The 17095-nt window shown below is 45.8% G+C and overlaps 1 protein-coding gene across 2 annotated transcripts in view; it reads left to right on the top strand.

The window, feature by feature from the left end:
• The first annotated feature begins 330 nt into the window (after nucleotides 1-330).
• Nucleotides 331-17095, top strand: part of PPP1R21 (protein phosphatase 1 regulatory subunit 21) — a 99376-nt gene continuing 82611 nt past the window's right edge. The window contains exons 1-4 of one of the 2 annotated variants that reach the window (XM_056568066.1): nucleotides 331-672; nucleotides 6966-7034; nucleotides 7123-7269; nucleotides 9083-9181. In XM_056568066.1, coding sequence (XP_056424041.1) covers nucleotides 616-672; nucleotides 6966-7034; nucleotides 7123-7269; nucleotides 9083-9181 — 372 coding nt within the window. In that variant the 5' untranslated portion in view covers nucleotides 331-615. Of the gene's footprint in view, nucleotides 673-3740; nucleotides 3869-6965; nucleotides 7035-7122; nucleotides 7270-9082; nucleotides 9182-17095 lie in introns of those variants that run through there. The other variant, XM_056568067.1, reaches the window with a different exon arrangement.

Raw genomic sequence — 17095 nt, 5'->3', positions numbered from 1 at the left:
TTGCTTTTCTTTTTTTTAGGTGGCACTGTACATTTATTTTATGGTAAAAAAAAAAAAGGTTTGATTACAAAGTACAAGTCCTATAAAAAATAAAATGATGGATCTGTGGACAGAAAAATAAAAGAGTTATGAAGCAAAATAAATAAATAAATCTAAAATGTTAATTCTCAGTATCTTCAAGGGGTTAATACTCCATATTTTGTGTCATGAGACACAACAGGCGAAGTCAGTGAATGAGGCTACACGGAGCCAAGGATGCCGGCAGCCAATCACGATCCATGTTACATGCAGGACCGACCCCGCCACACATGAGAGACGGACTGTGATTGGTCAATCCCGCCGAACTCGTTTATTGGCTGCCACTGACGGCTGTGGGCGGGGCCGGCCTGGGCATCAGGGAAGTGTTTTGCTATGTGACTTCCGGTACACACCGTATCCATCAATTGCACACAGCGCCACCCACCGACCTGTACCGGCTTAGCGGGGAGGTATGGTAGCTGTAGGAGCCCGGAACCTCCAGAATACCGTATCGAGGATCCGTCGTGCTTTCTCCCGGGCAGGGGCTCCATCTCACTGACACTCCTTCTCCTCCCTCCTTCATCCATCCATTCAATAATGGCCACAGGGGAGCTGCAGGGCAAGTACCAGAAGCTGGCACAGGAGTACTCCAAGGTGAGTGGGTGCAGCAGTGCAGGGGTTAATATTCTATACATTGGATAAGGGGCTTCTCCTATAACTTGGGTTGCATCATGTGACTTTTGCTTACCTTGACTTGTGTCACACGAAATGCATGATGGGGTCTCCTGATGATGTCATTAGTCGTTTGGTGATGTCACCTGCTGTCTGTGACTTGGCGTGTGTCATTGTGCAACACCCTATGTTGCCATGACAATGACCAGTCTATAGGCTGGCCCCCAGTGGTCTCCAAACTGGACCTCCAGCTGTTGCAAAATAATGTCCAGCGTGTCCGGATATGCTGGGAGTTGTAGTTTTGTAACAGTTGGAGGTAAAACTGTTTGGTTACTGACTGGGGGTGGTCTGTAGGCAGGTTATTGTCGTGTGCTTTTTATTGTTGCGCTTTGAGCTGTCATTTTTACCGGCACCAGTCAAAAGTATTGACTTTTTGATCAGGTTTTTCTAAAAAAAAAAAATTTCTTAAGTTATATTGCATTGCAGTTCTCCTTTATCCCCTATCCTGCAGAGGTATAGATCGCTGGGACCCCCCCCCCCCCCATTTGATTACATCACATTTTTTCTGGAATGTGATGTAATCAAAAAACATCAATTTTTGGCATTATATGGAGCTTCATTCCACTAAACTCCTGTAATTTACTGGATCCCTGACGGACTCCATTCAAGTCAATGTGATCAGTCATGACCCGGTGAAGTCCCTTGTGCTCTGACCCGTTTTTGGGGCCATTCGATCCAAAAAAAAAAAAAAAAAAAAAAGAAAAGCCGAACAGGCCCTTAAAGGGGTACTCTGCTGCTCAGCATTTGGAACAAACTGTTCCGAATGCTGGTGCCGGGAGCTCGTGATGTCATAGCCCCGACCCCATGATGTCATAGCCCTACCCCCATGTTTTCACTCCCCGCCCCTCTCAATGCAAGTCTATGTCCCCTCCCATAGACTTGCATTGAGGGGGCGGGGCTATGACATCACAAGCTCCCGGCACCAGTGGAGTACCCCTTTAACAGGACAGAGCACAACAGCAATGTGAACCTAGTATTCGTTATCAGTGTCCCCTGCACTACACGTCTATACCAACAGGTAGTGTGGGTGACACTAATGACAGATTCCCTTTAATTGTGCTGGATCAAGAATTTGCTAATTAAATAGTGTGGTCAGTTTATTTTTTACTTATATAGATGAATGAATAAGTATAACATTTATCTGTTGCCAATTTCTGCCGATTCATGGCCTGAACAGAGGCCTAGTACAACGTTCAGCCTGGCCTGAGAACTGATTGGCACCCTGTGGTTACAGATTTGCTGTGGCACCCGCTCTGCACAGTTTGGCGTGCAGAAATGAAGCTTGCGCCGGCCGGTTGGATTGTTGAGGCCATTGTATGTTGCCCAGCGAGTTCTGTGTATGAGTCCTGTTAATTAGAAAAGGCCTTAAAGGGGTACTCCGCTGCTCAGCATTTGGAACAAACTGTTCCGAACGCTGGAGCCGGCGCCGGGAGCTCGTGATGCCACGCCCCTCCCATAGACTTCCATTGAGGGGGCGGGGCTATGGCGTGTCGAGCTGCCGGCTAAAGTGTAAGGAAGAGTTTGTTCCAAACGCTGAGCAGCGGAGTACCCCTTTAAACATGGAACTAGCTGGGTTTCGTGTGGTTGTCTCGGCACCCCGACCTCCCTGCCTGAGCTGTGTTTCCTCTGTTATTCTTCCTGGAAATGTATAAATGAACGGATTAATGTGTGTTATAATTTCCCCGTGTCAATACACAGTCTGATAAAGTCAGTGCCGAACTGTGTAGAGACCCCACCCACCCGCGTGTTCAGGATAAAATCACAGAGGAATGGCTCTATTCAGAGATCTATCAGAAAATAATTATTCAAAAGGAACGCATGGCATGGATTTACTTACACGGTCAGGAGAGCTCTAGTATTCGTGAACTAAGGCTGGGAAGGTGTAGAGTGGTGTTCCCCAACCTTTGGCTCTCCGGCTGTTGCAGAATGACAACACTCATCATGCCCTGACATCATGGGGGAGATTTATTAAAACCTGTGCAGAGAAAAAATTGCCCAGTTGCCCATACCAACCAATCAGATTGTTTCTTAAATTTTTCAGGGGCCCTGTTAAAAATGAAAGAAGCGATCTGATTAGTTGCTCTGGGCAACTTTTCCTAGGGACAGGTTTTGATAAATCTCCAACAAGCGTGAAACTGATCGACTCCTTCAACTTTTCCATTGATGCCTATGTAGAGAGACTAAAGGGTTAACCCTGATCATGGTTTAAAAGGCGATTGCCATTTAAAGGGGTTCTCCACTGCTTTAACCTTCTTGGGGCAGTTAGTACTGGAGCTATATGTTGTTACCCCTTTGTTTCCTGCTGGTAATGCTACTGTAGCTGGGTTATATTTTCAAACCCGGAATCTGGTTACTTCATTAGTTTGCTGTCTTTTTTTGACCACTGTTTTTTTTCAGCCACTGCCATCTTTCCATCGCTACGTCACCCTGCAGGGTGTTGTGTTGGAGGCCGGCCTGCCCCACGCTCCGTACGTGCCCGCCTCCCGCGCTGATGAATATTCCACCTTCATAATCGCGGACCTCCTTCCTTTCAACTTCTTATAAGCTGATTACTGATTGGGCTGCTCGCGGCGAATCGGCTCCGTTGTTGGGCGCATGCGCAGTTCGTCCTCGCTCGAGAGGGTCATCTGCCAGAGAGCGCCTAGCAAACCTTCGGGAGCTGTCCAGCACACAGGGACTCCCCTCTGGCAAGGTTAGTGTTAACAATACCCCAGCGCATCAGTCCCGAAGCTGAAAACACAATGACACATGCGCAGATGACCCTCCCGACCGAGGACGAACTGCGCATGCGCCCAAAAACTGAACCGATTCGCCGCGAGCAGCCCAATCAGCAATCAGCTTATAAGAAGCTGAAAGGAAGGAGGTCTGCGATTATGACGGTGGAATATTCATCAGCGCGGGAGGCGGGCACGTACGGAGCGTGGGGCAGGCCGGCCTCCAATAAAATAACCCAATTACAGTAGCGTTACCAGCAGGAAACAAAGGGGTAATAACATATAGCCACAGTACTACCCAACTGCCCCAAGAAGGTTAAAGCAGTGGAGAAACCCTTTAAGCAATTTACTATTGTTGGCACCAGAATTTGACAAAACCAGGTCAGCGTGGTAACTGAGAAAAAGTGAGTATGGTGAATGGATTTACTGATCAGTTGTTTGTATCTATGACCGTCAACCCAGTGCTGAGAGAACAGGAGCTCAGGCAATAGAAATGCACTGCTGGGACTCCTGAGTAGGAAAGTGAGGACCCCATTGTGGCTGCCGGGGAGGAGAGTGAGCACCCCGCTTTGATTACTGGAAGGGATAAGCACATACTGTGGATACTCTAGAACAGTGTTTCCCAACAAAGGTGCCTCCAGCTGTTGCAGAACTATAACTCCCCGCATGCTCTGGGCATGCAGGGGATTGTAGTTTTGCAACAGCTGGAGGCACCATGGTTGGGAAACACTGCTCTAGGGGCACTGCTGTGACTACTACAGGCAGAAGAGGGGATTCTGCTGTAAATACTGGGATGGGTTTGTGTAAAATGTAAAGGAACATAAAAGGCAAATATGCTCTTAAAGTGTCCCTGTCATCAACAAAAACTTTTTATATAATGTAGATAATACCATTATATGTATATTTGTAATGTACATTGGTTAAAAAATGTGTATATTTTTGTCCCTGCAGCTATTGCCTGTGTGTGTCTCTATGAGGAGTCCAAATACAGACAGGGCTCTGTACACTAAGGACAAGCAGGGCTCTGTACTCTGAGGACAGGCGGGGCTCTGTACTCTGAGGACAGGCGGGGCTCTGTACACTGAGGACAGGCGGGGCTCTGTACACTGAGGACAGGCGGGGCTCTGTACGCTGAGGACAGGCGGGGCTCTGTACGCTGAGGACAGGCGGGGCTCTGTACGCTGAGGACAGGCGGGGCTCTGTACGCTGAGGACAGGCGGGGCTCTGTACGCTGAGGACAGGCGGGGCTCTGTACGCTGAGGACAGGCGGGGCTCTGTGCGCTGAGGACAGGCGGGGCTCTGTGCGCTGAGGACAGGCGGGGCTCTGTGCGCTGAGGACAGGCGGGGCTCTGTGCGCTGAGGACAGGCGGGGCTCTGTGCGCTGAGGACAGGCGGGGCTCTGTGCGCTGAGGACAGGCGGGGCTCTGTGCGCTGAGGACAGGCGGGGCTCTGTGCGCTGAGGACAGGCGGGGCTCTGTGCGCTGAGGACAGGCGGGGCTCTGTGCGCTGAGGACAGGCGGGGCTCTGTGCGCTGAGGACAGGCGGGGCTCTGTGCGCTGAGGACAGGCGGGGCTCTGTGCGCTGAGGACAGGCGGGGCTCTGTGCGCTGAGGCTCTATGACTTGCTACGGGCTCATACATTAGGATAATTGACAAGCCAGGAGCCTGCATAGTATAGTATAGTGTACAGAAATATGTGACCAAGCTGGACATGGGACTTTGGTCAGTCAGGAAATCTTCAAGTTAATTGTTGTCATGTTCAATTTTTAACTTCTGCACATACCGCTGCTCCTCTCCGGGCAGTAAATAAGACATTCATGAGTTAAATAAAAAAATATATATATATATATATCAGAGGTTATTCCATGAGGTCAGCCCGTGTTTATATGTTAGGGCAGGCTGTCTGGGCATGCTGAGTGTTGTAGTTTTGCAACACCTGGAGGTACCCTGGTTGGGAAACACTGTGTTAGGGCCTATGGCAGATTCGGCAGCACTATGTACTTTACAGGAGATTATCAAGTGGCAGCAGACATTTCCTACCTCTACTTTGGGGAAGGCTAGAATCCAGGGTGTTGTGACCCATCATTCCTAGCCTCCACATCACATATATATATATATATATATATATATATATATATATATAATTATATTACAATTAGAGTTGTCGTAATCTACACTGAGGTTCACTCAATCTGAATCTAATAAATGAATGCACAGACAATTTATTAGATTTGGAATCCTTTTGTAGATTTGCTCTTCTCTTATTGTAATGTTGTTTTTCTTTTTTGCTTTATTATAAAGTACATTTTTCGATCTATCATAAATCATATACTCTTGCACTGTTCGCAGTAGCTCAATCGTTTCTGTTTGTGATGTGTCCGTCATACGACAGATCCAAGTGGTTGCGCAGGAGTTGCACTGACTTCTGATTCTTGTTGACCTGTGAGTCGTCCCATCAGGAGCTGTCCTCTCAGCCAGTCACTGATTATAGTGGTGTCCTGCCTCACTTATTGAGCGTGCAGTTCCTGCTGGGTCCACTCATCTCTGAACCAGACAGGGATGAGCAGGAGCGGGAGACATTGGAACAAGTGCGGTGATCCAGGTAGGTGAGTAACTTTTCTTTTTTTTTTTTTTTTTTTTTATGTTTAAAGGGGTACTCTGGTGGAAAATATATATATATAATGAACTGGTGCCAGAAAGTTAAACAGATTTGTAAATAACTTCTATTAAAAAAAAAATCTTTTCCCTTCCAGTATTTTTATAGCCTCTGTATGCTACAGAGGAAATTCTTTTTTTTATTTATTTTTATCTTGTCCCCAGTGCTCTCTGCTGACACCTCTGTCTGTGTCAGGAACTGTCCAGAGCAGCATAGGTTTGCTATGGGGATTTTCTCCTGCTCTGGACGGTTCCTGATGCGGTCATCAGGTGTCAGCAGAGAGCACTGTGGACAAGACAAAAAAGAAATTCAAAAAGAAAAGAATTTCCTCTTTAGCATACAGCTGCTAAAAAGTACTGGAAGGGTAAAGAATTTTTTATAGAAGTCATTTACAAATCTTTTTAACTTTCTGGCACCAGTTGATTTAAAATTAATGGTTTTCTACCAGAGTTCCCCTTTAACGCACCCCCAGCTACATAGGAAAAAGGTCCCCACACAATATATATAATATATATATAGCCAGCATTAGATTTGAGGAGTAGTCTGGTCGTGAATCAGAGGAGCCAGGAGCCACAGTAAAAAGACCCATGTATCACCCCTGGGTACTCAATGTATGCAAACTAAGATGCTGCAGTTACCACCAAAAACAATTGTCAAGACATAAAATGGAACAGTGACATCCAATATAAGTGAATTTAACAAGAGTATATTAAAATCAAGGATTGTGACATTCTTGCACTTGACAGCATTGTAGTGAAGTAGCATTAGCTTCCATGGCCGTGCTGGATAGTTCATTTTGTTACCTACTTGATTCTCAATGCATGGTCTTCATTGTCTGTTTTTCAGCTAAGAGCCCAGAACCAGGTCTTGAAGAAGGCGGTGGTGGATGAACAAGCGAATTCTGCAGCTTTAAAGGTAACCTATCATTACTAACCATGCATAAAAATCATCATTTATGTAGCTGAAATCATATTGTAGTAATGCTGCCGGTCACTTCTACCAGGAGCAGCTGAAGATGAAAGACCAGACCCTGAGGAAGCAGCAGCAGGAGATGGACAGCCTGACCTTCAGGAACCAGCAGCTGGCCAAGAGGGTGGAACTGCTACAAGAGGAGCTGTCTGTAATGGAAGCCAAAGGCAAGAAGGCCAAGGTGCTGAGGGGTTGTCTTCTGTTCTTTATTCTTATTGTACTTCTTACTGCCCCCTCCCATTCTTATTGCCATGTGTAGTGTAAGTCCAGCCAGCTGTACAGCTTCTTATCTTTATCATTCTTATTATGTGGTGAAATCCCTTTAAAATCTGCAACCAAAAATCACATGCACAATTTGCTGTGGAGTTGATGATGGAAACATCAACTTACAGTCTAGACCCACTACAGAGATTCAGAGCACGGCCGGCACCCACTTTATCAGTCGGTGCTAGGATTGTGCAGACTTTGCCGGGCCTCATAGATGGCAATGTATTCTCTGTATTCTGCGGAAAGAATGAAGGGGTACTTTAATTCTTTCAGCTAATGAATTTCAGTGGCAGAAATCTCTGTCGCTGGAATTCGGTAGTTGGCACTTTACAGTAGAATCCCATTGACAGCAATAATGAATTTTCTCAGTGTATCCACACGGCCCAGTATCTGTGTTAATTTCAAGCAGAATTTGCTGTTGAAATTAAAGCGGTACTCCGGCGCTGGATAGGGGATAGAGGATAAGATGCCTGATCGTGGGGGTCCCCCGTGATCTTTCACGCCGCACCCCGTTTAAAATCAGTCCCCGGAGCATGTTCACTCCGGGTCTGATTACTGTCAATCAAGCCTATGTGAAGGGGCGTGACCACGCTCCGGCCCCGTGATTGACAGTAATCAGACCCGGAGCGAACACACTCCAGGGACTGATTTTAAACTGGGTGCGGCGTGCAAGATCACGGGGGTCCCCAGCGGTGGGACCCCCACGATCAGGCATCTTATCCCCTATCCATTGGATAGGGGATAAGATGTCTAAGCGCCGGAGTGCCCCTTTTAAAGGGGTACTCCGCTGCTCAGCGTTTGGAACAAACTGTTCCGAATGCTGGCGCCGGGAGCTCGTTATGGCATAGCCCCGCCCCATCATGATGTCACGCCCCACCCCCTTAATGCAAGTCTATGGGAGGGGGCGTGACGGACATCACACCTCCTCCCATAGACTTGCATTGAGGGGGCGGGGCGGGACGTCATGGGGGCCTGGGGCTGTGCAGTCATGAGCTCCCGGCTCCAGCGTTTGGAACAGTTTGTTCCAAACGCTGAGCAGCGGAGTACCCCTTTAACCTATGAAATTCACAGTCGCATTGACTAATGGGCTTTTCTGGGCTGATTCCACCAAAAGAATGATCATATTTTTCGAAGGGTAAAGAACATCCGACATGTGAACTAAGCAGCAGATAACTTAAAGGCTGCTGCAAGTGGATTCTGCTCAGAATTTTCTCTTGGAAATTGGGAACGGAATGTCACGTAGTGCGCAAGAGTCGGACACCGTTAGACGACCATCCTTGGATGCTAATGTCTCAGAATGGAAGAGCAGGGAGCACGATCGCTTTTTTTCTTAATCAAGAGGGTGAAATCAAGAAAAGCACTATACAAAAACATAAACATGGATACAGCATAATTCTATGCTGTGTTAAAGGGCTTAAAAAACCATAGTCGCTATCCACAGGATTGGGTATAAGTGTCTGATTTCGGCAGGCAGCAGCCCTAGTACCCGCTGTATTTGGGTACCTCTGGCGCTCCTACAGACAATACATGAAGCGTGGGCCGATTCATTCTGGAGATCGGGGTGGCCCCGTGTGGATTGTGTAGCATTAGAGGGAATAGCCTTTCCCAAAGGCTTTTTATGAAGAAAAAATTATCTTTCACAAGACTGGATATTGAGCATTTATTTTTTTTTATTTTTTTTTACATATGTATTCTTTATTTTATTTTTTTACTGTCTCACCTTCTAGAAACACGTTGAGTCGTCTCAAATGAGTCAGGAACAAAAAAATGTCTTTGATGAAGACCTGCAGAAAAAGATCGAGGAGAACGAGAGGCTGCACATACAGGTTGGGAAAAATGTTCTTTCTTCTGTTTTTTTTACAACTTTCACTTGTCACTTAATTTAAGGGTTCTTATATGTAGAGTGCGTAGAGTGTGTAGAGTGCGAGTGGTGCAGTAGTCCAATCAGATTGCTTCCTTAATTTTTTTTCAGAGTTCTTTTTTTTTTTTTTTTTTTTTTAAATAAAAGTGATCTGATTGGTTGCTATGGGCAACTGAACAACTTTTTCTCTCCGGAGGTTTTGATAAATCTCCCTCAATGCCTTTACTTGCTGATCTGTGAGGATCTGACCAACACTACAAAAAAAAAAGTTTGTGGCACTCATTTAAAGTTTTACCAGACCACTTTTATTAGGTATTTAAAGTGTCTCTGTTATTTTAAAAAGTTTACTTATGTAATAGATAAGTCAAAGGTTTTGATCGATCTGGGTCTGAGTGCTGAGACCCCCACTTTCCCTGCAGCAGGAGATGGTTTCTTTATTAAGTCCATGGAGCCTGTCTTCTGCAGTCAGAATGGGAGAGAAGTGCTCAGCAGAATGCTTCTCCTGTCTTGTTCTAGTGATCGGTGGGGGTCTGTGCACCCACACCATGAACAATCAAAGCTTTTCCAACAACAGTGAAACATAAGAAAATTTGTATTCATTGTAATGTGGCTGAGTTGCACTTATTTGTATAGTGGCCCTCTCAGTTTGTGATTAAGGATCCTGTAAGTATTTGCCCCCACCACCACCACCACCACCACCACCACCACCACTACCATTAATCAGCAATCAATGGAAAAGTGATGCCACCGCTACAACATTATATTCCATGCAAAATGTTTCAGCGACTTTCTAGGTTCACAAAATATCTGCCATAAGTGATTCCACCCCTCACATTATATACAGTATCTCCCATAAGTGAGTCCACCCCTCACATTATATACAGTATCTCCCATAAGTGAGTCCACCCCTCACATTATATATACAGTATCTCCCATAAGTGAGTCCACCCCTCACATTATATGCAGTATCTCACATAAGTGAGTCCACCCCTCACATTATATATACAGTATCTCCCATAAGTGATTCCACCTCTCACATTATATACAGTATCTCCCATAAGTGAGTCCACCCCTCACATTATATATACAGTATCTCCCATAAGTGAGTCCACCCCTCACATTATATATACAGTATCTCCCATAAGTGAGTCCACCCCTCACATTATATATACAGTATCTCCCATAAGTGAGTCCACCCCTCACATTATATATACAGTATCTCCCATAAGTGAGTCCACCCCTCACATTATATATACAGTATCTCCCATAAGTGAGTCCACCCCTCACATTATTTACAGTATCTCCCATAAGTGAGTCCACCCCTCACATTATATATACAGTATCTCCCATAAGTGAGTCCACCCCTCACATTATATATACAGGATCTCTCATAAGTGAGTCCACCCCTCACATTATATATACAGGATCTCCCATAAGTGAGTCCACCCCTCACATTATATATACAGGATCTCCCATAAGTGAGTCCACCCCTCACATTATATACAATATCTCCCATAAGTGAGTCCACCCCTCACATTATATATACAGGATCTCCCATAAGTGAGTCCACCCCTCTCATTATATATACAGTATCTCCCATAAGTGAGTCCACCCCTCACATTATATACAGTATATCCCATAAGTGACTCCACCCCTCACATTATATACAGTATCTCCCATAAGTGAGTCCACCCCTCACATTATATATACAGTACAACCTTCTTAATTCAGGAGAAACAAAGGAAAAACCAGGCACTGCCAAATCCACTTCGCCCTATACACCAACTCCAGATCTCCAACACAAAACCAAATCCCGGCTGCTATGTTAGCTGCTGAGCTGCGGTGCTGACCAACTATAGAAGATAGTATCTGAACATCCACAATGTAAAAAGAAAGTAGTCGCACTCACCAGGGAAGATGTACTTCGACAGCAACTTTATTCCAACGGTGAACAAGTGGGAAGCCTATCGGCTGAATTTGTGTGAGGGGCGGGAGCTTCTGGCCCCCCCCACGCGTTCAGGTGGGACATAGAGCAATCGAGGTTAGGGGCAGGGGTATATAACGCCCCTGCTCCTACGGGAGGGGTGTACGGGACATTTTGCGGACGTGAAGTGGTTAGGATGTGCGTGTTGGATCTCCCGCCGAAAATCATGCGGCGCTCGGGTAGCTGCTCACAGCCGGTTCCGGTCCCGCTGTCGGAAAACAGCTTATGAAGTAAGGTAGGATGGCCACCCGCCTGCTCGGCCTGTTACGCCCCAGGATTCGGGAGCCGGGCGGGTGTGCTAGGGTGGTACCATAACCAGCGGACCATCAGTTTGCGGGTAAGCTTCTCTTGTTCCGCTGTTTACTTACCTGCAAGATAACTATCGCCAGGCCAGTACACACGCGTCCCCCCTAGCATGATTGGCTGCGAAGCCTCACGTGACTATACTACACTACACTACATAGTGACACATCCATAGTTACTGACACTGCTGGGTGACTCCAGTACATACCGACCACGGGTATCTCGCTCATAGCTGGTACACGTTTTCTAACTGGTTACCACAGATGCAGTGTCACGTCGGAGCTTCGCGGGCAGCTACTGCTGCAGGTATGCGGCAGTGGAGACCATTGTCATGTTATGGAGGTTGCAGTGCATTGATGTATGCCATTCTCTGTACTGAATTTCAAGTTTATGGTGGATCAGTCCGTCCCTGGTTAGGTGGGAACATTGTTGGGGGTACTCCAGCGCGGCAATTAGCGTGAAAAAGTACTCCTTAAAGAACATTACTGATAAGAGAGAGTGATTGCTAAGATGCTGTTCTTGATAGCGGTGGGCACCTGTAAACTAGTGTACCATACTTAATGTCATGGTTTCTGTACATACGCTCATCTCGTTACATGGTCATTCGCTAGCAGCCCATATGGCCATACACTTGTAATTTTACCCGCTATTCTACACGTAAGAAAAAAAAAAAAAAAAAAAATATATATATATATATATATATATATATATATATATCAACGCTTTCACGGCACGTACGCTCCATACGTATACTAGTAACGTGCATACTGCAAGTATGTTTACAGCTTACCTTGCAAGTACTCTCATTGTGTCTACACGGCTACGATCATAGGCGTACTGTTCACAGGTCATGGCGCGCCATACTTTCAAACGCTCATGGGGTGTACATGGTCAACTTGCTTATTATGTTCATTAAACATGGCATCCACACTATTCATTTGTTCTTGGCTTTGATTACACTGACATACCTTGACCTGTTGACACGGGTAGGGCATCTTCACTGTTCGTACCTTTTATAACTTGCTTATCATCTGTACGCTCATGGCCTTATTCTCATACACGCTTGGGGCACTACTCGTACATCCACAGTATCTCTACGGCTTCACGCATAGCCTCTACACGGTACACAAGCTCACATTATTTAATTAGCTGTACGTCCGTAGCGTTCACACTTGGCAATCTCATTGAGTCCGTTTCACATCGTGGTGTTTCTACTCCCATGCTCACTATGGGTGATACTGTCACAAAGGTTACTGACACGTCTTCAGAACGATAACGTTACGAATTCATAGGTGGCCTGCTTACCCGTTATGCCTGCCACGTCTGCAGAGGGAGGCAGCACGCAGGTTATTGTTACTGACACGTTTTCAGAACAATAACATCTCGATTCATAGGTTGTTATACACCCGTTACACCTGCCACGTCTGCAGGGGGCGCACCACGCAATCGTTGCTACTGACACGTCTTCAGAGCAGTACATTACGACACATAGGTGGTGGTTTTACCCAGTATGCCTGCCACGTCCGCAGGGAGAGACACCACGCAAGTTACGGTTACTGACACGTCTTCAGAGCAATAACGTTACGACACATAGGTGGCCTGCTTACCCGTTATGCCTGCCATGTCTGCAGGTGGAGGCGGCACGCAGGTTATTGTTGCTGACACATCTTCAGAACAATAACATCTCGATTCACAGGCTGTTATACACCCGTCATACCTGCCACGTCTGCAGGGGGCGCACCACGCAACAGTTGCTATTGACACGTTTTCAGAACGGCAACGTTACGACACATAGGTGGTGGTTGTACCCAGTATGCCTGCCACGTCCGCAGGTGGAGACACCACGCAGGTTATGGTCATTGACACGTCTTCAGAGCGATATCGGTACAACACATAGGTGGCCTGTTTACCCGTTTTGAGTGCCACGTCTGCAGGGGGAGGCGGCACACAGGTTATTGTTACTGACACGTTTTCAGAACCATAACATCTCGATTCATAGGCTGTCATACACTCGTCATACCTGCCACATCTGCAGGGGGCACACCACGCAATCATTGCTACTGACACGTCTTCAGAGCAACAATATCACACTTCACGGATTGTGGTATACCCATTATACCTGACATGTTGCAGGGGAAGGCACGGCGCAATTGCTATCACTGACAAATACAACTACATCACAACACGTAGGCGGTTGTATACACTTCATTCCTGCCACGCCTGCAGGAGGATACACTGCAAAGTTATTGTCACGGACATTTTCACAGGGTTTCTTTAGACACACAGGTAGTGGCAAGAACGGGAACATAGTTAATATGTAAAATATTTTTGCCCTCTTATTCCTACCAGGTTCATTTTTGCCCACTAAAGGCGTTCCCCCCCCCCCCCCGTCGCGGTCATGGGCACAATTCTGACCGTTAGGTTAGTGTAATGTTTTCATACAGGTACGTATGGATTGCTGTATTCACGAGCACGAGCTTGAAGCCCCGAACACAAGTGGGAAGCCTATCGGCTGAATTTGTGTGACATTTTGCGGACCCCTCCCAGCCCTCCCTCTTTTTCAATTAACCATTACAGGGCATGCCCACTAAAGGCGTGCCCTCTGTCGCGGTCATTGGCACAATTCTGACCGTTAGGTTAGTGTAATGTTTTCATACAGGTACGTATGGATTGCTGTATTTACAAGCTTGAAGCCCCAAACACAAGTGTTAAAAAACACAAATGAACAGTCCGGGATATTCCAAGCGGGGAGCGCGAACGGCAGCTCAGACGCGGGGCATACCCATAAGTGAGTCCACACCTCACATTATATATATATATATATATATATATATATATATATATATATATATATATATACAGTATCTCCCATAAGTGAGTCCACCCTTCACCTTATATACAGTATCTCCCATAAGTGAGTCCACCCCTCACATTATATATACAGTATCTCCCATAAGTGAGTCCACACCTCACATTATATATACAGTATCTCCCATAAGTGAGTCCTCCCCTCACATTATATATATACAGTATCTCCCATAAAGGAGGCCATCCCTCACATTATATACAGTATCTCCCATAAGTGAGTCCACCCCTCACATTATATATACAGTATCTCCCATAAGTGAGTCCACCCCTCACATTATATATACAGTATCTCCCATAAGGGAGTCCACACCTCACATTATATATACAGTATCTCCCATAAGGGAGTCCACCCCTCACATTATATATACAGTATCTCCCATAAGGGAGTCCACCCCTCACATTATATATACAGTATCTCCCATAAGGGAGTCCACCCCTCACATTATATATACAGTATCTCCCATAAGTGAGTCCACCCCTCACATTATATATACAGTATCTCCCATAAGTGAGTCCACCCCTCACATTATATATACAGTATCTCCCATAAGTGAGTCTACCTTTCACATTTTTCTTTTCATGTGACAACACTGAAGAAATGATCCTCTGCTACAATATAAATTAGTGAGTGCACTGTCTGTATAACAGTGTGTAATGTTGTGTCCCCTCAAAATAACTCAACACATCCATTATTGTCTAAACCTTGGCAACAAAAGTGAGTACACCACTAAGAGGGAATTTCCAAATTTGTCCCAAGGTGTCAATATTCTGATTGACCACCATTATTTTCCAGCACTGCCTTAAAGGGGTACTCTGCCGGAAAAATCTTATCTCCTAACTCTGCTCCGTGCCGGATGACTGGTGACCACAGTCGCTGCGCCCCCTCCATTCATGTCTATGGGCGAAGGTGTGACGGCTACGTTTTAGCCGTCACGCCCCCTGCCATAGACATGAATGGTGGGGGGAGTGGCATGATGTCACGAACACGGAAGCTCCAAGCATGGATAGGGGATAAGCTGTTTTCCGGAAGAGTACCCCTTTAACCCTCTTGGGCAGGAAGTTCACTAGAGCATCACAGGTTACCATTGGAGTCCTCTTCCACTCCTCCATGACAACATCATGGAGCTGGTGTTAGAGACCTTCTTTAGCAAGGCAGGGGTGGTCTCTGAAAAGAGGGGATCATGCTCTGCATCAGTATGTCACAGTTAGGGCTGTAAAAATGAATCAATATTATTGATAAAAATCAACAAATAAAATTGTTGTCAACTATTTCCAGCATTGGGGGCATTGCCTTAGTTGTTAGGGGTTGTGGCCTAATAACATAATTATTCCTACTATTGTTACTACTTTTCCTGCCTGTTAGCCCCTCAGTCTGCCTCTTAATGTCCTCCTCCATCTCCCATTACACTTTGGTGCCTCTGGAAGCTTTTCTGAAGATGTTGCTGGCGTGCAATAGCTGCGGCCTATCTCCAGCACTGATACCTCAGCCTCCTTGTCCTCGGTGCCTTCGGTGACAAAAGGGCTGTGGTCCTGATATTGCAGAAGCCCCCGTCTGGCCAGAAACTCCGTTTTCTATCCTCTGTGCAGTGACTGATCTTCCTGGTGCAGGAGGACAGCCATCATTAAGGTCTCTGAACTGCTCCTTCTCCCCAGAAGTGAAGCTTATTGGTTAACCCTTCAGGTGCTGTCCTTTTGCTCTTACCCTCTGATAACCCTTCAGGTACTGTCCCCTCTCTTTTTCCCCTGTTAACTCTTCACAATGTGGACCCCACTTCATCGTGTTAACCCTTCCCTGGTCCCCTAATTACGGTTTAAAAAAAAATCTGATTAATGGATTAATCAAACCAATAATCCGCTAACTAATCAATTTCACAAATAATCTTTAGTTGCAGCCCTAGTCACAGTACATGTTGGCATTTATGGTTCACTCAATGAACTGCATAATTTTCAAAAATGTAAGGGGTGTACTCACTTATATGAAATACTGTATGTGTGTGTGTGTATGTATGTATGTATAATATATATATATCCAAAGAATAAGTCAGCCAGCACTATTGATTCCAAACTATTGTAGAGACCTGGCTTACAGGTGCAAGCTGCTGGGCTAAATATACAGCAACAGGAGAATACAGCAGCACACTGCTAGCACAAAGATATAGATAAAACATGAGTATAAAGATAGAACATGAAAAGCTATACAGCTGTAATGCAATAAATGAAAATATGAAATTATGAGGTACTTGGCTTGCAAATTTGGCGGCCAAATAGCTTGGACCGTCCCACCACGGTAAGGTGACCTCATTCTGGGATGGACCCTACACTATGAATATGCCTCTGTGTGAACAGCTCAGCAGGCATTGCAAGATCTGAAACATCCAAGGCACTTTATATACACCTGATAGAGGAGGGTGGGATGCAAGAGCCAAGATGGAGGTAGCCATTCCCCCGTATGTGTAATACAACCAAAGAATAAGTTGGCCAGCACTATTGATTCCAAACTATTGTAAAGACCTGGCTTACAGGTGCAAGCTGCTGGGCTATATGCTGAGTGTATATAAGGTGCCTTGGATGTTTCAGATCTTGCAATGCCTGCTGAGCTGTTCACACAGAGGCATATTCATAGTGTAGGGTCCTTCCCAGAATGAGGTCACCTTACCGTGGTGGGACGGTCCAAGCTATTTGGCCACCAAGTTTGCAAGCCAAGTACCTCATAATTTCATATTT

The sequence above is a fragment of the Hyla sarda genome, chromosome 3 (genome assembly GCF_029499605.1).
Source record: "Hyla sarda isolate aHylSar1 chromosome 3, aHylSar1.hap1, whole genome shotgun sequence".
Lineage (NCBI taxonomy): Eukaryota > Metazoa > Chordata > Amphibia > Anura > Hylidae > Hyla > Hyla sarda.
The sequence above is the reverse complement of the archived record's forward strand: the minus strand, read 5'-3'. Positions and strand labels throughout refer to the sequence as shown.